This window comes from Lactuca serriola, chromosome 1 (assembly GCF_051521515.1).
Source record: "Lactuca serriola cultivar US96UC23 chromosome 1, Lser_US96UC23_V15, whole genome shotgun sequence".
NCBI lineage: Eukaryota > Viridiplantae > Streptophyta > Magnoliopsida > Asterales > Asteraceae > Lactuca > Lactuca serriola.
In genome coordinates, this window is record NC_136408.1 from 49,704,450 (window position 1) to 49,726,661 (window position 22,212).

General features: G+C 39.0%; 2 protein-coding genes across 25 annotated transcripts; both read right to left on the reverse strand.

The window, feature by feature from the left end:
* Window positions 1-9,664: 9,664 nt before the first annotated feature.
* On the reverse strand, window positions 9,665-17,562 carry LOC145087785 (uncharacterized). Of its 24 annotated transcripts, none has more exons than XM_079025946.1 (15): window positions 17,034-17,562; window positions 16,663-16,927; window positions 16,505-16,577; window positions 16,332-16,378; window positions 16,140-16,246; window positions 15,480-15,579; window positions 15,269-15,401; window positions 15,034-15,154; window positions 14,770-14,941; window positions 14,522-14,596; window positions 14,350-14,434; window positions 13,285-14,265; window positions 11,085-13,176; window positions 10,749-10,998; window positions 9,665-10,665 (listed from the first exon to the last, which is right to left on the reverse strand). In XM_079025946.1, exon 13 carries the CDS (start codon window positions 13,028-13,030, stop codon window positions 11,939-11,941), a length of 1,092 nt encoding a protein of 363 aa, XP_078882072.1. In that variant the 5' UTR covers window positions 13,031-13,176; window positions 13,285-14,265; window positions 14,350-14,434; window positions 14,522-14,596; window positions 14,770-14,941; window positions 15,034-15,154; window positions 15,269-15,401; window positions 15,480-15,579; window positions 16,140-16,246; window positions 16,332-16,378; window positions 16,505-16,577; window positions 16,663-16,927; window positions 17,034-17,562; the 3' UTR covers window positions 9,665-10,665; window positions 10,749-10,998; window positions 11,085-11,938. The 24 variants fall into 24 exon arrangements, with proteins under 24 accessions (XP_078882072.1, XP_078882066.1, XP_078882049.1 ...); XM_079025940.1 differs by having other exon boundaries at window positions 16,471-16,577; XM_079025923.1 differs by having other exon boundaries at window positions 16,505-16,927.
* Window positions 10,082-11,276, reverse strand: LOC145054695 (uncharacterized). The gene is made up of 3 exons (XM_079002948.1): window positions 11,085-11,276; window positions 10,761-10,998; window positions 10,082-10,665 (listed from the first exon to the last, which is right to left on the reverse strand). Exons 1-3 carry the CDS (start codon window positions 11,274-11,276, stop codon window positions 10,082-10,084), a joined length of 1,014 nt encoding a protein of 337 aa, XP_078859074.1.
* Window positions 17,563-22,212: the final 4,650 nt, after the last annotated feature.

Consider the following 22,212-nt stretch of genomic DNA (forward strand, 5'->3'; position numbering starts at 1 on the left):
CAGGGCGACACCTTCAGGAGAACCATATCCCCGATTTGGAGCTCCAAATCGGATCGACGCTTGTCGGCATAACTTTTCTGCCGACTCTAAGCAGTCTGAAGCCTGCTCCGGACCTACTGGATCCTCTCGGTCATCTTGAGCACCACTTCGGTGCTCCCCATGACCCTCTGGCCAACTTCACCCCAGCATAGCGGGGTCCTACACATCCGTCCGTACAACATCTCGAAGGGAGGGCGGTCGATACTCACGTGATAGTTGTTGTTGTAGGAGAACTCGATCAGGGGAAGATAGGTATCCCAACTACCACCGAAGTCTAGCACACACGCCCGCAGCATATCCTCCAGAGTCTGGATGGTCCGCTCGCTCTGCCCATCCGTCTGCGGGTGAAAGGCAGTGCTAAAATGCAGACGAGTGCCCAACTCGTCATGGAATCTCTTCCAAAACCTGGAATTAAAACGCACATCCCTGTCCGAGATCACCGATACTGGCACCCCATGCCGTGCCACAATCTCCCTGATATAGATGTCGGCCAATTTCTCGGCCGATATGCTCTCCTGAATCGGAATAAAGTGAGCACTCTTGGTCAATCTATCCACGATGACCCAAATCGAATCCACTCCACGTGCGGTCCTGGGAAGCTTCGTGATATCTTTTCATTTCCACAGTGGAATATCCAACGGCTGCATCTTGCCATGCGGCCTCTGATGTTCGGCCTTGACCTTCCTGCAGGTCAAACATCGCTCGACATACCATGCCACATCCCGCTTCATGCAGGGCCACCAATAGTCTAGACGAAGATCCCTATACATCTTCGTCGCCCCGGGATGAATAGAGAATCGGGACTTGTGCGCCTCCTCCATCAAAATCTGGTGCACGCCTCCGTGATACGGTACCCACACCCTACGGTGTAGTGTCAATAGTCATCGGCTATCATAATCAAAGGAGGAAACCTAACCCACCACGTGCTCGCTCTTCTGATGCTCCTCCTTGATAGCCTCCTGTTGAGCCTCCCGAATCTGCTCCAACAGGGGAGTCACCACGGTCATCCTCATACAAACGTCCCTGATCGGTGCCGCCTTGCGGCTAAGCGCATCGGCCACCACATTGGCCTTCCCCGGGTGGTAAAGGATCTCACAATCATAATCCTTCACCACGTCCAACCATCGACGCTGCCTCATGTTCAGATTCGGTTGATCCATGAGGTACCTCAAACTCTTGTGGTCCGTGTAGATGGTACATCGAACCCCGTAGAGGTAATGCCGCCAAATCTTGAGGGCAAAGACCACCGCCCCCAACTCCAAATCGTGCGTCGGGTAGTTCGCCTCGTGAGGCTTGAGCTGCCTCGAAGCGTAGGCAATGACATGCCCCCTCTGCATCAGTACCGTGCCCAACCCAGAAATGGACGCATCACAATAAACCACAAAATCCTCTACGCCCTCTGGCAGGGCTAAGATCGACGCCTCACACAATCTCTGTCTCAGCGTCTCAAATGCAGCCTGCTGCTCGGGTCCCCACCGAAAGACCACGACTTTCTTCGTCAGCCGCGTCAGGGGTACGGCTATCTTGGAGAAATCCTGGATAAATCTCCGATAGTAGCCTGCCAATCCCAGGAAACTCCGAATCTCAGATAGAGACTTCGGAACCTCCCATCTCATCACGGCCTCGACCTTGGCCAGATCGACCAGAATCCCATTCTGGTTGACGAGGTGTCCAAGAAATTGCACCTCGCGCAACCAAAACTCACACTTGGAGAACTTGGCATACAAGCTCTCCCTCCTCAGGGTTTCCAACACCTCTCTCAGATGCTCCTCATGTTCCTCCCGAGTCTTGGAATAAACCAAGATATCATCGATAAAGACTATCACAGACCGATCCAGCATCGGTCTGCATACGCGGTTCATGAGGTCCATGAACGCGGCAGGAGCATTGGTGAGCCCAAACGGCATCACCACAAACTCATAATGGCCATAGCGCGTCCGAAACGCGGTCTTCTGCATATCCTCCTCCCTGACCCTCATCTGATGATAACCCGAACGCAAATCAATCTTGGAGAACCAAGATGCTCCCTGAAGCTGGTCAAAGAGGTCATCAATCCTCGGAAGCGGGTAACGGTTCTTCACCGTTACCTTGTTCAGCTCCCGATAATCTATACACATCCGATGCGACCCGTCCTTCTTCTTCACAAACAGAATCGGGGCTCCCCAGGGTGAACTGCTCGGACGAATAAATCCCTTGTCTAGCAGCTCCTGCAGCTGCGTAGACAACTCCTGCATCTCGGGAGGAGCCAACCGATACGGTGCCTTGGCTATCGGAGCCGCACCAGGAACATGGTCAATCCGGAACTCCACCTGTCGCTCCGGAGGTATCCCAGGAAGCTCCTCTGGGAAAACATCTGCAAAGTCTCGGACCACCGGAACCTCGCTCACTGTCGCCTTACCCGCCTCCCGGGTATCCATCACATACGCGACATATCCTGCGCATCCCTACTGAAGGTAGCGCCTAGCCCTCACTGCTGAACATACAGCGGGTCCATATTGGGGCCTCTCACCATGAATCACTAACTCTCCCCCGCTTGGGGTCCTGACCCGCACTAGCTGCTGCGCGCAATCTATCACCGCCCCATTAGGGCTCAGCCAATCCATGCCTATAATCACCTTGTTCCCACGCAACGGAATGGGAACCAAATCTACCAAATAGCGCTCCTCGAACAGACGCAGCACGCAATCTCGAAATACCATCGATGCTCGCACCGATCGATCGTCAGCAATCTCCACCTCCAAAGGGCAATCTAACTCGCCCGATGACTCGTGAAACTTCTTGCTAAGCGCAAGGGAAACAAATGATCGGGACGCACCCGAGTCGAACAACACCTGAACTGGAAGGCCGTTCACATGGAACGATCCTAAAGCATACATATACATACGGAGCACATATCAATAACATAACATCATAAAAATAAGATAGAGGGAAAGAATCATATCCTTCACCACATCGGGTGCGGCGTGTGCCTCCTCGGTAGTCAGCTGGAATGCTCGGCTCCTCACCATTGGAGCCTCTGCCTTGCCCTGCCGGCCATCCGTGATCCGCAGGGTCGCTGGAGCTGGCGCCTTCACCGGCGCTGAAACTATCAACTGGGGGCAATTGGCCTTCTTGTGGCCCCTCTGGTTGCAGTGAAAACACAACAACTCCGATGTCTGAATAGCTGAAACTGGAGTAGTACAATCCCTGCTAAAGTGCCCTGCCTTGCCGCACTTGTAGCAGCCTACTGATCCCGTCCTACATGCCCCCACATGCGTCCTGCTGCATTTCCCGCAGCGGCTCGGTCCTGACTGGCCTTTCAGCCTACCATCTGATCCCTTGGGCTTCTTCCCTGAAGCCCCTCCTGCCTGACCCTCCTCTAATTTCCGTTTCCGGATGTGCTCCAAATCTAGCTCCCTCTCCCTTTCCCTGGCAATCATAGAGTCCAAGGTAGGGCAAGCCGAAAAACTAACATGCTTCCGGATGTCAGCTCGTAGCATATCATGATAACGAGTCCTTTTCATGTCCTCGTCACCAGCATACTGGGGCACCAATAAAGCCCTCTCCCGGAACTTGGCGGTGATCTCCGCCACAGTCTCTGTCGTCTGCCTCATGTCTAGAAACTCCCTGGCCAGCTGCTGAAGCTCGACAGCCGGCGCAAACTCTGCCCTGAACCTGGTCACAAAGTCCGACCAGGTCATAGCCTCGATAGCTGACGCTCCCAACGAGTCACCCACTGACTCCCACCAATCCCGGGCTCGGTCCCGTAAACATCCTGCTGCATACCTCACCTTCGACCCCTCGGGGCAGAAGCTAGTCAACTGGGCAGACTCGATGTCTGCAATCCATCGCCTGGCAGCAATGGGGTCTTTCACCCCATGGAAATCCGGCGCACCACTGCCCCTGAAGTCCTTGAAGGACAGTGTGCGAGATCCTGACTGGCTAGATGCCATATCACTCTTGAATGCCCGAAGGCGATCCTCCATCAACTCCATGATCCCTTCCTTGATCGACCCGAAGATAATGGGAGTCGACTCAAGGATACTCCTGGTGATCTCTGACGTGATGAACTCGCGTAGTCCCTCATCCACCGGCTCGGAACCTGATCCCGAACCTGACCCCTCTCCTGAACTGCCATCTACCGGCCTCGATCGAAGTACCACCATTCTGCAATACATCACAACAATCATTAGTGATACTGATACTTCCTGAGGGATCACAACTACTTACAAGTTCCCTGGTCTTATCTTGGCCTTCCTTGGTTCGGGTACGGATCCTCTGCTTTCAGTAGTACGGGCCCATACTACCTTCCACATCTATCCGTACCTTCTTCAAGGAATGCCTCGACTCCACCAGATCCCATTCACTACTGCTGATCACTGCTATACTCATCCTAGGCTTACCCTAGGGAAATCTCTAATTCCACTCTAACCAGTCCTCAGCTGCTGCAGGCCTCCTTGTAATGCCAATTAGCCATTACCCGAATACCATCACATGTGACGAGGCTCAGATAATCCTTCGAGTACCCGACTCGTCCCTACAACGGTTGGACTCAAACAAGAGCTGCGCAGTAGGATCAAATCCGGCACTCTAAGATTATTCAACCCTGATCACATGTGACGTGACGCATTCGCCTAATGGCTAACTCCCATTATTCAGGGTCCCACGAAGCACGAAGCAAGCAGCATTCAGATAAAGGTAACAATCTCAATTAACTCTATCTACTTTCAGGAACTGAGCTAGCATAAAGTGCTAAGCTCATACTACCAGGCATAACCTAATCAGGCTATCATACTTACTGTCTACTCAATAACTAGCATGAAAGTTCTCACACAACTGAAACACATTAAGCAGGCACATAAGGCATCACTCCTAGATCCTTAGTCCTATTCTAGCATGCTGTTCTACAAAAGCTGATAAACATAACATAAACTTGTATGGGTACTTTGGGGATACTTACTTGAGCTCGGCCAGTCACGCACATCACACACTTCGTTCTTTCTCAAAACTCTTTTCTCAATTTTAGAAAACATTTTTCCTTTAGAAAATCTTTTAATCCCTCGATTTGAGTTCAGACACTCCCGAGGGTGTGTCCGAATCCCTCAAATCAAGTCTCTGATACCAACTTGTAACGACCCAATTTTCACGACCAAAAATTTTGTTTTAAAACATTACTTTAGAAAATATTAATAACTAAAAACATCGTTTGATCAACCACAACATAAAGTGAACCATGTCTGAAAACCAAAACATACAACTAATCGAAATATCAGAGTATCAATCCCAGTGAAGCTCGTAACTGCGGAAACAAGGGAGTGTGTGTGTGACATGCTGCTACCGCGCCGGCTCCTTTCCCCTAGCTGAGGAGGTACCTGAAACCAAAACTGAAACTGTAAGCACAAAGCTTAGTGAGTTCCCCCATAATACCCCATACCATGCAACATATAACAACCAATGTTCAGCTAGGAGTTACGGGCCTTGCCCACACTCGGGAAGATACGGGCCCTGCCCACACTTCGCTAGCCGAGAGATACGGGCCTCGCCCACATTTGTGAAGGTACGGGCCCTGCCCACACTTTGCTATCTGGGAGGTACGGGTCTAGCCCACACTCCAACCTCGGAGAGATACGGGCCCTGCCCACACTCAACCGCTAACCCATAACATACAAGTATCACGCAGACAACAAGTATAAGCAACTCTATCATATTAACACATATATCATACTTGACTAAACCCAGAGATACGGGCTCGGCCCACACTCTAGTACTAGCATCTCGTCTACACGGGTCGGCCTTGGTGCCTTAGACCCGTTCCTACTGGAAAGGAAACTCACCAGGTGCTATAAGTGGCAATTGAGTTGGCAACTAAAATTGCTGATTAGGATGGATGTCACCAGGTGATCCCTTCAAATTTTCTAAAATGACCTTTTAAAACCTAAAAGTACAAGTTTGTGCCTTTAAAATGCAAAAAATAGTCATGAATATACTAAAGTTTGTTGTGCTATACCCAATAATAAGCCCAAACACCCCTTACATTTGATTTTTGCCTATCTGCAACGTATTCTCCATAGTCGTGGCCACCGTCAACACTCATCGATAGGCCTCCACCGTCACCACCAATCTCAGCACCATTGACCTCCAGTACATTTGCTAAACAGGTAACCCACTGTTCTGCTCTCGTCTTCTCTCTTTCTTCTTACGCCCAAACAGAAGGTCGACAAAATCCTAACATAAATAAGTCTCTTGCTGTTACTTGAAACCAAGGGCGGATCTTATATAAGGCTAGGGGGCTGTGGCCCCCCTTGATTTTTTTGGCAGAAATAGTCCTTATACTTTAAGATTTATACATATTAGGCCTAAAAATATAAAATTTTGACTATGTCCTGTTCACCAATTTTTATACAAATTATATTTTCGGCCCCAAATGAAAGATCCAAGCTCCGCTTGAAACTTCATCAACCCTACCCTGCTCATGTCTCCAAGTTTTGATTTTTCCTTTATTACCCGTCAGTCATTGATTGCTAACAACAGCTAAACCTTCCAGCGGCCCTGCTCCGCTGCTGCCTCTAAATTGAGGTATTTTTGTCATTTTCGATGTGTATTGTAAGTTGTTGTTTGTTAAATTCTAATAATTAGTTATGTATTTGTTATTGTTAATCGGGGGAATGTTTATTTATGTTAGGATTTGTTGAAAATCGATTTCGTTCAACGCCATCTCCACTGCCATTGGCCATCATCAATTGATTCAACAATCGTGTTATTTAGAGGTAATAACTCAACACTCATACATGATAATCATTCAGGTTTCTTCTATTATGTTGTATCCCATCTTGATCTCTTAGGTAACAAAAGCACCTGAACAAAATATAGATGTAAAGTTGACCTCATTGCTCAAACATGATACAGTTTGACTTCAAGTTTGATTTTTCTCTTCACGTGTCAGGCACTAATAGTTAACCAAGCACCAAAATATTTCAATTCATAATGGTCAGTGGCTTGAAATCATTTAAATTGCATTGTTTTGTTTCATATTTCTTTGGATAACGTGGGTCAAATAATGGGTTTAACTCTTTCAGAGTTAAAATGGGTTTGAACTAAAAAAGAACATGTTATTAGTCTGCAAAATAATGGTATTATTATTGGAGGATAATGATTTAGGTGAAATGATATGTTGTTTTCTTCCCTTTTGTTTGGCAGCATGGGAATGATACATCTCATATTTGACATGGTGAATCCTCCTGAGATTGTAGGAGAGCTAATGTAGAGACATATTGCTTTTGGCAGGTATGCAATTTGAACATCATATCAAGTTAAATTACCAAATTTTCTGCTCATTTTAAGTTAACTAGTTTGATCAGTAATGTATGCTATATATATATATATATATATATATATATATATATATATATATATATATATATATAATTTCTTGAACAAATAGCTCAAGGATCTGCACGAGGAGGTGAAGTTGCATACATCTTGGGCAAGTTATGGAGAACAACAATGTATGTTACTTTTGCTACTAGCAATGCACTTTATTTTTTACCCGTGCAATGATGATTAAATCGATCAACACATTTATCACAGACTCTATAGTAGTGGCTATAATTGAAAACCTGCAAAGAAAAAGAGTGGACTTTTGGTATGCTTAGTTGATAGATTCTGACTTTGCGTTGACTTTCTCGGTTCAATTTATACTTCTAAAAAAATATGTATGGATTTTGTTAATAAAAAAAATCAACATGTGTCGAATTTGGAGTCTAAGTACCAGTTTTGTTGAGAAATTGGAGATAACATGAAAAAGTGAACATCTCCATTGCTTAGGATATGTATTTAGGTAATTTCAATATCTTTAGTTTATTTATGTTACTTATTAGCAATGGGCTCATTGGTAATTTCACTACCAAGGCACAAAGAATTTTGAGAGCTAGCCTGGTGAAGGGATCCCAAATTTCATAAAGGGCGGAACAAAATCGCTTTTGTTGGCTACACCTAGAAACCAGGAAACTCAATTTGAATTGCAAGAATAACAGACTTTACTCTTGTCCCTCTAAAAATTATGAGTGAGTAGAATCTGCAGATGTTCCTTTACATGTTAAGACATTAGGCTCTGTGATTGAGGAAGAAATGGATCCAATAAAAGTTTTTTTTTCCAACTCAATGAACTTAATGGGGTTGAGAGTTTATCCGGTAAGCTATGTATGAGTGTTTTATTTGGACTTAATGCAGAAAGTAGGGAAAGGAGAGTCACCCCATTAAGATCAAACTTCATAGATATTTTCCCTCATTTATTTCTCACTTCTATTTACCAATTGTTGTGGTGTCTATTTTTATTTAAGTATTCTAATGTTATAATCATGAACGTATAATGGTATTTACATGTTATATACTTATTTATGTCACATACTTTTTACACTAAGTATTTCATAAGCAACCTAGAATTTGCTAAATTATAGTCACGTATTCCAATTAGCAACATGGTTTTGTATTAGTATATCATTTTTTTTTTCTGAAACTTAGATTTTCCAAGTCGCATTTATTATTTTTACCAAATCTTTACTAATTGCTATTTAGTCATGTTTATTTTGTGAAGATGTTTTTTTTTTCTCCGATTAGGGGACTCTTAGGCAGTGTATCAATATATTATATTATAAAGAAAAAATGCAAATTCGATCCCTGTGGTTTTGACGTTTTTTGTGGTTTTGGTCTTTGTAGTTCCAAAATTGCAAATTTCATCCTTTCCAGCAGGTTCCATTGAGGTTTTGGTCTCTGGCATTAGCAAAGTTTGTCCTTTTCAGTAGGCTTATATATAAGAATCTGTTAACCCCCTCATGTGCCTTGCACGTGACGGTATTTCGGTCTTTTTACTTATAGGGACCATTTTTGCATATGGAAAAATAAAACATCCTTTATATATTGTTTTCTTTTCCCAGCTTCTTCCACAACGAATCTTCTTCCCCAACGTTCTTAACTGTTCTTCCCCAACGGCTATTTTTTTCCATTTTTTCTTCCTGACTTTGCAATCGAACAATGGTGGTTTGTTTTTGTGGAAAACGCACTTTGGTGAAAACGTCTTGGACACCACTGAATCCCGGAAGGAGGTTTTATGCTTGCCCTACTAAGGATTATGTTTGTGGGTTTATCGAGTGGGTTGACCACCTATGTGTGCTAGGAGTAAAACCATCATACCTGGTCTTCTAAGAAACATAAATACGTTGGAGGAAAGATGTAATGGGCTGGTAAGAAGTATCAACATGTTACAGGAACAGTGCAATGGACTTTTGAGCAGGAACAACATGTTGGAGGCAAAGTGTGATGCATTGAAGGATGAAGGTTTCAAGCTGAAGATGTATTTATGTGCAAGCTGGTTTATGTATGTGATTGTTATCTTTAGTATTTGGTCTATGTAAGGGATAGGGTTAGACAAATGTGGGGGTTTTTGTTGATCAAGTGATGTAGGGTAAAAATGGTATAATTTTGTTGTAAGTTGGCTTCATCATGTTTGTAATGAATTCCAATGTTGTTAATGATATAAATGATATTCAAGTCTAAAAATGTGTTCAAAATGTGTATCAATCGTCAAATATAAGCACATAAATAGAACTAAAATGTAACAAAAGTACATTACCAAAATACGTGTCATAAATTGACCAAAATGCACATTCCATTAACCACATGAGTGGAACCAAAAACCATTACCAAGTTAAGCATACAAGTGTATGTGCACCATACATAACCACATCATTAAACCATAACTAAAATTTTCAAAAACAAACAGTTTTTAACAAGTAACTAAATAGTCATTGCACCACAACAAACAAACAAAATCACGCTCTTTCAAAAAAAAAACAATCAAAATCACTTCTTGGATTGATTCCCACCTTGCCCTTTACAGGTCCTAGAGTTGTGTCCCTTATTCTTGCATTTGCTACAAGTAACACTGATATGTTTCCTTGATAGCTTCTGCACTCCATCATTTGTTGGCCCTTGGGAATGTTCTCCTTGCATCTCATTCACTCCATCACCTTGACTTGCCTTCTGCCTTTTGCTTAACCTTTCACCCTTACTTTGTCTTATTTTTTTTCTTAGGCCTTCCCACCTGAGTGCGACGTGGAGGAGGGATTAGCTTTGTTGGACAATTACTTTTAGGCCACATGGGTCTCCCTTTAATTGGTTCCACCTTAAATGAATAAGCTTTTTGCCATGTCTCTAACCAATACACCTCGTGTACCCACTTGTAAATGTCAAGCTCAGCCTCAGGGTCTTTGCTCATTTCATTCAGAGTTGCAATTACATGCCTGCAAGGTATTCCCATTAATTCCCACTTTCTGCAAGTGCAAGTTTGGTTCCTAACATCCACCACATGCTGATCTTGCAATGCTCCAGTGACTTGATACTTGTTTGCCCCATTCCACCTAACAATATATTGTGAAACACCTTTTTTCCTTGCATCTAGGATGTCTGTTGCTGTAGTTGTTAGTGGACCTTTAGCCTTCTTCATTTCCTTCATGACATTACATATCTTCTTCATTAGATACTCCCTAATGAACTCTAAACATGAAATTACATGTTTGTCCCTGCCTTTCTCTATCTTCCCATTAAACACTTCACACATGTTTGAAATCAACACATCAGAAACAACTCTTCCTGCACATTACAATAACATACAATTAATGTTGATAAATAACTGAAACACATAATCATTACCATATGCAAACATATACAATTACATGAGAAATGACTCCTTGCCCAATGTACAGGAGGTATCTGCTTCAACCATTGACATGCCTCCTTATCATAATCACTAAACTCCCTCATCAAATGCTCAAACTCAAGAACGGTGGTTGCTGATGCACACCTCCATAAATGGTCCCTGTACTCAGTTTGCCCCCACTTCTTTCTCATATTGTCATGAATATGTCTAATACAATACCTATGCTCAGCATTGGGAAACAATTGATCAACTGCAATTTGTAATCCCTACATGACTCATCAGACAACAATTAGAATTAATTTATTGGTAAAAAAACACAATCTAAATGATCAATTGATGAACTGCAATTTACCTTTTTCCCGTCACTTATGAAAGTATAGTTTGAGTTGCTCCCAAGCTCCAAGTCATCCCCAAGGTTTTCTAAAAGCCACTTCCAGCTAACTGTGTTTTCAGACTCAACAATTGCATAGGCCAAGGGATAAATTTCATTGTTGGAATCTAGACCAACTATTGTAAGAACCTGACCAGGGAATGGTCCTTTCATGAATGCACCATCCAAACCCACTAAGTCTCGAAGACATACCTAGAAACCTTTTTTCATTGGACCCAAGCATACATAAATCCTTCTAAACTGCCTTGTTGGGGATGCAGGGTTGCCATTAGGACACACATCTATTTTGACTGTTGTGTCTAGGTTTGTAGCTTGAAGTTCAAGAGCATAGTCCCTCAACAATTCAAACTATTTTGTGTAGTCCCCAATTACATGCTTTCTTGCCATATCTTTTGCCCTAAACACCTTATCCATCGAGATACCCACCTGGTAGGTCTTTTGAAAGTGATCTTGTATGGCTCTCAAAGGAATCTTCGGACCTGCCTCAACTTGATCTATGATTTTCTTGCAGATTAAAGAAGCAGTACAAGCTCCGAGTTTTCTTGTTTGTAAGCATGTATGAGTTTGGTTTAAGGTCCTTATAAACCAGTCAGATTCGGTGTTTGACCTAGATGCATGTATATACCAACCACATGTTTCTTTTTGTGTCTTTACTTCTTTGCCCTTAGCTTTTTGAAGTGGTAGGTTGAGTCCCCACTTAACCTTTATTGATGACAGGTACAACTCCTCTGCATTGTGCCCTAAGCCTTTGATTGTCATTTTTTTAAAGAATAGATTCCTTCTTGTTTCTAGTGTATGCACATCAATTAACTGCTTTAATTTTTTTTTTTACTTTTAAACTTTTGTCCCACTGAGAATGACTGTATATGTACTGACCCAAGGCTGCACCTTTTTTCTTTTCCCAAATTTTTTATAAGAGCTCTTCTTTCTCTGTCGTGGTCTGATCCTTCATCCAATGATTCGAACTCCTCATTGTTGATCACTTCCATATCTTCAGGTTCATGACCATCATTAATACATGCTCCTTCAACATCACTTTCAACATTTAGAAAGAAGTCTGCCATGTCTACATCAACATCTTCTATATTGTTCTCCTCATCCATTATGTCATCCACTTTATATTCATTTTCTGATTGTTTCCCATCATGATCATCGCCTTCATCCTTTTTATACTCTTCATCATTATCTTCAGATTGATCATCCCCTTCATACTCTTCAACACCCTCATCACTTCCAATTAAATTTTCCATAAGGTTATCAAAAAGCTCATTATATTGTTCATCATCATTAATAGGTGGGGTGTTGTAGCATCCATCAATATGGTCATTATCATGAGCCCCAATCATCTCATCCCCTACAGTTGCAGCCTCATGAACCTCCTTAACACCCTCATTAGTGTTTTCTTTCTCTTTTAAATCATCAATATCCTCTAAATTAAGCCTCTTGCTACAAGAACCTTCCCCTCTTTTTGAATTCCCAACTCTACCCCTTCTATACTCTGGTGAGAATGCATCACTTTTACTCCCAAAAAGAATCAAAGACATGTACTCACCAATTGGTTCATCATTGACATAGTTCATATTTCTCAATGGAGATTGTACATGAACTTTAGCCTCATATTCAGCCCCTTGATCATCATTTTCTGGTAATTCCTCAATGACAACTTTACCCTTTGCATTTGGAGACATGAAGTAAGTGAGTAGATTTGTCTTCCCATGTTCTGTGCACACCTCAATCAACTTGTTATTTCGAATAAATTTAGAAAGATTGATAACATCCTGATCATTCCCTAAAGCTCTAAGACCAAATTGAAAGTCACCATTAGGTATCCTGAAATGGTAGTATATCACTGGGGATTCATCAGTCAATTCAATCATCCGTGGGTCTGGGTAACCTAGGTCAAGCATTATGGCATCAAGTTCATGTACAGAAAACTCATTTATGACCACATAATCAACATAACACACTTCACCTCTAGTATACTTTATATCAGGTAACTTAGTAAACTTCCCACCATGATGAAGCTTAATACTAAACCATGTGGGTGCACTCGCTACAAGTCAAAATTGTACATGATAACAAAGTCAAAATTTGGCGGATTTTAGTATAAATCAAGGGTAAAATGAAAAATAGGAATGTTTAAGAAAACAGAACAACTTACCATATAAGGATGATACGTCGACAACTTCATTTTTTGGTCTGATCTGCGACCTTGTCTCCTTTTGCTTCGATTAGGTTCTTTGGATAACGAATGATGTTTTTTTGCAGGTTTAATGGAGCAGAAGGAAGGAGGGAGGTGAGGAGTTAACGGGTGTTTGGGATTGTAAATGAGGGATAAAAAGTAGAAAGAAGCGTTGACATTCATATGCAAAAATGGTCCCTATAAGTAAAAAGACAGAAATACCCTCACGTGCAAGGCACATGAGGGTGTTAACGGATTCTTTTTAATGGGTGTTAAGTATAGGGACCATTCTCACAAACAAACCAGTCCAAAAGAACCACAAAGCCAAAAAATTCGTGGTTTGGACCAAAACCCCAAAAAATGAATACCACAGGGACCATTTTGCAATTTTGTCATATATATATATATATACTAGCCGCTTACCCGTGCTAAGCACCGGGCGGCAAAGAGATTAAAACAAGAGATTAAAACAGCCTCAAAACTTCAAAATCAAAGCAACATAAATTACGAACACCGAGGCACATGAAGAACAAAAGCATATAGAAATCGATCTGATGCACTACTTATCCTTAATTTTAACTTTTTTTTTTGTTATTTAACCATTACTTTCAAAATACAATGCATAATTACGAAAAGAAAAAAAATGTAATATAAATGCAAGCTTTCACCTCGTGATGTGACATCTTGCCAACAACAGATGCGAATAAAACATTTCCTAGTGGCTAGAGGCTAAACCCTACAGTACCATCATCGGATGCGAGCTTACTTTTTTTTTTATTGATCTTAAAATCAAGTTGTTGATGGAACCTAAAGCCTATGCAATATTATCCAAATAGCAATCGCAATCAAATCTATTCATGAGTCCGTCATTTGGTGGTTCAATGGCTAGAGCGAATGCACCGCAAGTGTCCATGATCAGGTTCACCCACAGAAACTACACAACAGTAACAGGTGCAGACCCTGAAAAATATTCATACCCATAAATTAGCACCCATAAATAATATACTTATCCTAAATACTTAAAATTGATTTCAAATGATCTACCTTCCTGCAAGTTGACATTGGATCATCAGAGTAGAAAGGTGGATACTCTACAAGCATTTCAAACATAATCGCCCCAAGAGACCACCTGAAGAATCAAATAATCATTTTAAACATACAAAGTTGAAAATGGAATCAGGCTTAAAGTAATTCATGAACCTATAAAATTACTTACCAATCACATTTAAGTGCATAACCCTTTTTGGACACTGCCTGTTGTCTTCTCTCTGCCACTATAGCAACCCAATGCCTGATATAAGAATCCAAAAAACAACCACCATAGTTATCCAATAGCTTCTTAATAACTAAGAAACACTGCAAAAAAAACATGTACATTACAAACACAATTAATCTTCCAAAATCCTAGTTTTTTGAACAAATGCATACTTATTTTTGCACTTTATAATAATAACAATAAAGTACCTTAATCAACAAGTCATTGTAACCTGATTTTTTTTATATGAAGAAGATTGGAAGTGAAGCCTACAAGTTCCCAAAATATTTCATCAAGCACCCTGGTAGAGTTAAAAGCAGCTGCAACAACGAAGCTTGAAATAATTCTCAGGGACTTGTTTAAATTGACAACATCTTGATCCTTGCACAATTTTGTAACTCATAAAAACAACCCAAAAAACAAAGTACATGATCAAAAAACATCATTTACAGTTAAAAAACATAAATTTTCACCTGCACACCATGTTTTTGAGAGGCAACAAGATAACTGATAGTGCTTTGTTATCTTGACTAATTAACTTGACACCCTTCACAGTGTGAGAGCCATTTTCCAATTTTTCAAGAACCTGACAACCTGAAATAAGTATTGAAACTCAGACAAAATATAAACATAATATGAAGAGAAAGGTAAAGTTTCTGTTAACTTGTGATTCATTAAAAACATTCTAAACTATGTAATTTTATCTACCTGACTCTATATTTTCAATTTCTGTAACCCTTAGAGACTCTAGTTGTGGTGATGAACATTCAATAGTTGAGTATTAACCAGAAGGTTGACTGTTTTCATCCAAAGTTGTGGCCTGTGGGAGATCAGTTTTTGTCTGTAGTAATGTCAAGTAAGCCAGTTAGGCTCATTTAAGATCCGAAGGGTAAATTTGTATATTTTCATTGAAGCCTACTTTTTGGACTTGCAGGGATCAAACCAGTTGATTGTACATGTTTTCCTCCTTTCTAAGCAGCATTACATCCTCTAGCAGTAGCAATTTTAGCACAAAGCTTCTTGAAATTTTATATTATAATTAAATGGTTAATTTTCTTGATGAAAAAAAAATTGAAAAGCAAATTTCACAGAATAGGTGTTCTTTTGTAGCACTACCTTCCCATTTATTTTTATCTCTGTGATTATATTTTCTTGTTATTATTAACTATAAACGGTCATTTGTTAAAAATCATGAAACTTGAGAAAAAAAATTGTGTCATTGAAAGTATATAAATAATATGGGTTATATTACAACTTTTGATTCAATTCAATAATCACATTCCTTTAAACACGTTTCATTCCATTCCATCACACAAAACACATAGTTTTTATTCATTCTAATGGAATAAAGCATTCCATTCCTTCATTGACTTAATTCCATCTTTGCCGTTTACCCTTTTTCGTAAGCTGTCAAGTCTAAAGTAGTAAAAGTACTACTCCATTAGAAGATCATTGACACAAACATAAAACTAAATACAAAAGTAAAATTGTGAAAACTGTTAACTATGAATTGTCAATCGATTTGTGATGAATTAAGAGAAAACAAAAAAATGACTATATTACCCCTCCTTTTACTCACATTGCTATTAAGGGCGGAAGTGGCAGTGCATTGCTATACAGGGATGCCTCTCCATTCATAAAACTCATTCCAACTACTTAATTTGTTTGATAATATGGACAAAGGCCCTACATTTTGTAGTTTGTGTAGAGTAGCTTTCAGAAGTAAGTATAAATGATCTGAAACTACGCCAATGAAAATTTAAAACAGTACCTTTACAAGGGCATAATTTACTTGAAAGATTCCAGCCCTTGTCATACCTTCCAATTAAATAAATAAACAATGAGATCCCATGTGTATTTAATCATAGGTGTATTGAAACATCAGGAGAAAAGAAGGATAAAAAAGGAACATCAAATGATCCAAGGAAGGAACTGAAGCCCCACAGCTACATTCGCATATCCAGAATCCTACACAGTGGATCCCCTGTTTATCCAAGAATGAGCATCTAGTCTCCACCTTTCCACAAACCAACACTTCAGTCAAGTAAAATTATATAGAAAATATGTATAGATTGTGAAATTATAAACAACAAAGAATTAACCAGGGAACCAGTGAAACTGATGAGACACAACTGAACCATCCCTGCCAGCTGGACTCAAATAGCATTGATTTTGACCCATGGTGGGCCTGGTGGCTTCATCACTTGCAACCACTATTAGCAACGGATGTAATGATAGGAACTTCTCATTGCCATCAGGGTTTGCAGGAATATGCAACAACTGTAGGAAAGTGACAGGACCATCACGCTTTGAAACAAGCTCAGTAAAATCAGATGCATCCTCCACATCAATCAGTTGAAAACCAATCTGATCCCCCAAAAAGACGAAATGATCCCCCATACCAACAACATCAGTTTCAATTTTACAGAAGATCGACAAGAAATTATGAAAAATGTGATCAATTTTTGTATACCTTAATGGTTCCTAGGGCAAAAACTGCGATTCCGATGTTGTGGTGAGTGTTGTATTCGATTCCGATGGAGTCGCTACCGAATTTCAGTCCGGTGGCCCATCCGGATACTCCGACGACATAGGCGGAAGCTTGGCAGGTGACGTGGATCAGGATCTTCGAAGGAGGTAGTGGTGGCCTCTCGCCACCATATGCTCGGTCCAAGGAGCTTCTCAATGTATAGCAGGTCACCGTCGTGCGCACTGAAGAGATCGGCCTCTCCGGTGAAGTACCTTCATTATCTCCGTAAGCATATGAACACAAAGTCGTACCATGGTCCCATTCACTTCCGTGCTCCTTCAAAGATCCTGTGGCGACGATGGAGGCGCCGAGACATTCAACAACGACGGCAAGAGAGAGACGGAAGGAAGAGGGTTTCGATTTCATTCCGATGGCGGCTGCTGTGTGTGTAGTGTTGTGTTTAGAGCAGATTAGGGTAACATCTTTGATTTGGTAACACCGTGTATACCTATATGATAAGTAATACCGTGTATACCTATACAATTATAAGCTTAATATTATTATACACGTAGTAATAGGTATTGTACCTCTCAATTTTCAAGAAAGAGGTAATATGCTAATATTAGACATTTCTTAAATTTTAAGAGATATAAATTTATAAACACAATGTACAACTTGCTGAAACATACGTATTCTAAAAGATACCATTTTATCAAATTAATTACTTCCCTTCTTTATTCCCCCATTCTCGGCCCCTTAGTCAATTTTGCCTCTCATGTTCACACATATAAATATATTTATGTGCTTCACCAATAAACCTAAATCACGCATCATCTAGCTCTTTCTGTAAAAACCAAAACAATTGAATATGTCCACACCTCTGTCGCCATGGTTAACACCAGTGTTCTAAAAGGCGCGCCATGGCGTGAGGCGTGGCTTCGCCGTTACGAAAAGCTTCATAACGTTGCTGTTAGGCGTGACGCGTGGCAAGGCGTGATATGGCGCGCCATGGCGCGTTATGGCGCGTGTTCTTTCGTTTGAGACACAATTTTTTGCTCTTTATTATGTCTTTTCAAATCGGAGATACAAGTATTGTGGTTTTTGTTAGCTTTTTGTTATTAGTTATTGATCTAACACTTTTAAAAAGTAGTTATATTTAATATAAATTTATATTTATGTGGTAATATAATTTTAAATTAATACAAAATTGTCATCTTATATCACGCCTTGAAAAACGCTATGATTCGCCATGACTCATTAAGCTTGAGGTTTGGCCTTGCCGCCACGACACGCCTCATGCCATTTAGAACCTTGGCTAACACTACCTGATTCTTGATGTATTGTAGAGGAAATGACTATATGTGTCTTGTAATTGCCTATAGGTGTCTATGTGTCTCTCTTTATTTCTAAACAAATATCATCACAATAATTATGGTGTATATAGATCACGAGCTCAAACCCTCTCTCACCTCAGAGATCTCTCTATATCTCACTGATGGGCATTTCTTCCCATTTTTTTTCATTTTCTGTTGTAGTGTATGTTGGTTGGGTTCTCTGTGTTTTGTTTCAATCGAAAAAGAACTATTATGAACGAATTTTATACTATACTCCTTTCTATAGTTTCTGATCATGACCAACCACGAGTTCGGTTCCCTGATCTTTGTTGTGTAATTACCAATTACACTATGCATGTATCCATGTATCTTGATTCATTTTAGTTCATCCTTTTTTTATGATTGTAGAATGACCATTCACGAACTTAGCTCATCTAACATTTTTTTTATTTATGTGTGAATATTCCATGAATTTTCTCACATATACTTATCCTTTAACAATAAGACCAACCTCTACCAAAAGATAAGTATGATTTTTGATTCGGTGTGATTAAATCTCCATATTTATAAAATGTTGTAAATCTTGTACTTTTGTTCTTGGTTCTTGGTCTTTAACAACATTACTATTTTATGTAGGAGTGGTGAATACATTTCAAAAAATCATTTATTATTTCATTTTTACTTCTTGTATAAACATTTGTTTGTTAATTGTATTGATTAGTTGCTATAATTAAGTCTATTGGGATTATACACAAGATCTAGACATCAAAACTTTATCATAGTGCCATCAGAGGAAAGAAGAAAAGAGAATCACCAAGGTATGCATATATACCCTCTTCAAATACTCATCTTCATTGTGGCCATTGTGGTGGGTTTGTATCTTCAAGAATAATCAACCAATGTTTCTTCAAAAGATTTAAGTATGTAGTGTATGAAGTTCTATTTTATCATTTTGGTGCTTTACCCTTGGTTAAGTGTTTAGTCTATTCTATTAAAGCTTTTTTTAATGAAATCCAACCGATCAATGTGTCTCTGTTTTAAAGACAACATCAGTTAGCACCATAGGAAGCTCAGATGTAGGTGTAAATATATAGAAAAAAAAAATATTAAATATGCTTATGAAAACTATATTTGAGTATTTAGACTTCAATTTCAGGATCATCTAGAAGGGTGCAGAATTTGTTTGATCTTGTTCCAATCAACAATGGTAGTTTAATAACCAGCAACCCATTCTTGACAGATGGCCATTTTGATATCAAAGAATTGGGTAGTGTGTAACCAGTTAGTTAGAAGGAATCGATGGATTTTGAAGGGATTTTTCAGGAGGGTTAGTGTAAGGTGGTTGAACTAGGTTATTGCAACTTTGAAAACTTTATTTCACATTTTGATCTTGGTGAGAGATTATCCAAATATAATGCGAAAGTTTGATATTCTTTTTTGGATCTTACAATATATTGTGTTGGCTTGACCAATTCCTTGCTTATCATGGTGTTTATCATTACCTAATGAAGTGAGAGAACAAGCTTTCATCTATTTATTATTTCGGCTCTTATTTGTGTATATATAGTTGGAATGACTGGTTTATTATTGTCAAGTTTCATTGTTGCTAATCAAACGTCGTATGGAAGAGCAACAAAGGACTGAATGGTAAGGTGTTTTTGATCAAGATTTTTCATGAGACACATTGTCTTACTATCAAATAGAAGATGTTCCTGTTGGTAAGAATAACTAATATTCATGTAATCAATAATGCTTTCATATAATCTTTTTTTTTTGTATGTGTGTTTTAGTGAATAAAAGAATATTTTCATTCATTTTATCGTCTAAAATGAGCAATTTGGCTCATCAAGGTTGGTACACTGGTTTCATCAGATGAAATGATGAATTTGCCATTTATTTTGTTGTTTGAATGACCAATTTTCCCTTTGTTAGGCGCATTATGTAGGTAGACTGGAAATACGGTTGTGACTCAGCGTAATGATATTGTTATGGAAGATCTTTGGGTGTTGCTTGATTTATAAAATATTATTAGGCTGGATGATTAAGATAGACCATGGAATTGATGTTCATCTCAATAATCCGTCATGTATTTTTTTAACATTTGCTGGTGTTTCTTTTTTATATTTTTTTTTCATGTTAAAAAATCAATTAATTTGAATTTCTGCCAAATCACACGTATTGGACCGATAGTAATCATGTTTGTTGGATTGAAGAATTTTATGTTTGTTTATGACCATTTTGACACACATAAAATTAGTTATATTTGATTTTGTTTTCTATGTGGATGTCTAAGTTATTTACCATTTCAATTTTAGATTATCAATATAATAGTAGATTACATTTTTGGTCCTTTGAGTACTATAGCCGTTTTTTCTTATTCTTAGCCGCAAGAAGTCTTTTGTTTTAGTTTTGTTCCTAAAAGCTCCATTGTTTCAATTTTGGTCCCTATTGAGGTATCATTAATATTTTATAGTCCCTATTTCGACTCTGATTACTATTTTGCTACATTTATTTGTTTTTTTAGGAAAAACTGCAATAAAGTCTTTATATATTGACATCATAATCGATTTAGTTATTATATCTTTTTTTTTATTCAATTAAGTCACAAAAATCGGTAATCGTATTCAATTTAACATTTTTACCCGTTCAACAGGTCATCCAACTTACAAAAATTACATTTTTGGCCTAATTTTCAAAATTTATTACAAATTTTGGCCAAAAATACAAATTTGGTCTAAAATTTACACTTTTGGCCCAAATTTTAAATTTTATTACAAATTTGGTCCAAAATTTACCCTTGTTGTCCAAATTTTAGAATTTTGTTATGAATTCATCCTAACTTTAGTTGTTTTTACAACTTTTTTTCTTAAAATTTTGTTTCGAATATGTTTTTTCTTTATAAAATCATATTTATACAAAAAAACATATTTTTATATAAAAAATCTTATATTTTCTATATAAAAACTTTTCTTAAAAAAAAACTTTTTTGTATACGAAATACCTATGTTATTATAAATACATTTCTATGCAAACACATATTTATAAAAAAAATGTAAAAAAAACACCTATTTCATAGTAAACATATACATTTCTTTTGTAAAAACATATGTATATCCACGAGATAGCAACACGCTTCTGCGTAGTAGGCTGCAACAACTCGTTTGGGGGACGTTGCATAAAAACAATATATAAAGGTGAATCTTAAGTTATTATGCCATAACAACTTATAAATCATAAGATGGACTAAACTACATACATTAGTAACATCAAGAATACGTTGACAATCAGGTGCCTGCAAACCGCCCGAAGGATAACACCCGATATAAGGGAACCAACTATACTACTATTGGGAAATGTCTCCATGATCAAAATCTACAAAATTAAATGCCAATCAACTTACCAACTTAGCAAAGTTATAATACTTGTTGCTTAAAAACTCTTATTTAACATGTTGTACATACCTTAAATGCATAGACAAATCTATGCAGACTATATGCGCATCTACTGCCGACTCTTGGCGTATTGTGGTTCAAATGGTCATCAATCTTATCAAAAACAGTACACATCTGTTTATAAATGAAATCCTATATCAATCTGCCCCATGGGAACCTATGTTAAAAAATTACTCTTAATAAGTATATGTATTATTTTGATATAATATGTGTAAAAAACTGTATACCTATTAAACTCGTCTAAATTAGAGACGGGGCTCACATTTTTTTGGTCCTTTTTCTTTTAATATTAGAACATGTAAGAATAAATCTTTTCTTACCTCATGATTTGCTGCCAAAATTCTTTGGAAATATTTTCTATTTGGTCTGTATGCTCTTAAGGATTCTCTTACTACC

What these genes read in the sequence shown, in the direction of transcription:
- LOC145054695 (XM_079002948.1), bottom strand. Translation starts at nt 11,276, where the DNA reads ATGAAAGGACCATTCCCTGGTCAGGTTCTTACAATAGTTGGTCTAGAT. An exon ending in TCATAAGTGACGGGAAAAAG is followed by an intron (nt 10,999 to 11,084) that starts GTAAATTGCAGT and finishes TGAGTCATGTAG; the next exon opens with GGATTACAAATTGCAGTTGA. An exon ending in TCCTGTACATTGGGCAAGGA is followed by an intron (nt 10,666 to 10,760) that starts GTCATTTCTCAT and finishes TGTAATGTGCAG; the next exon opens with GAAGAGTTGTTTCTGATGTG.
- LOC145087785 (XM_079025946.1), bottom strand. Translation starts at nt 13,030, where the DNA reads ATGCTTGACCTAGGTTACCCAGACCCACGGATGATTGAATTGACTGAT.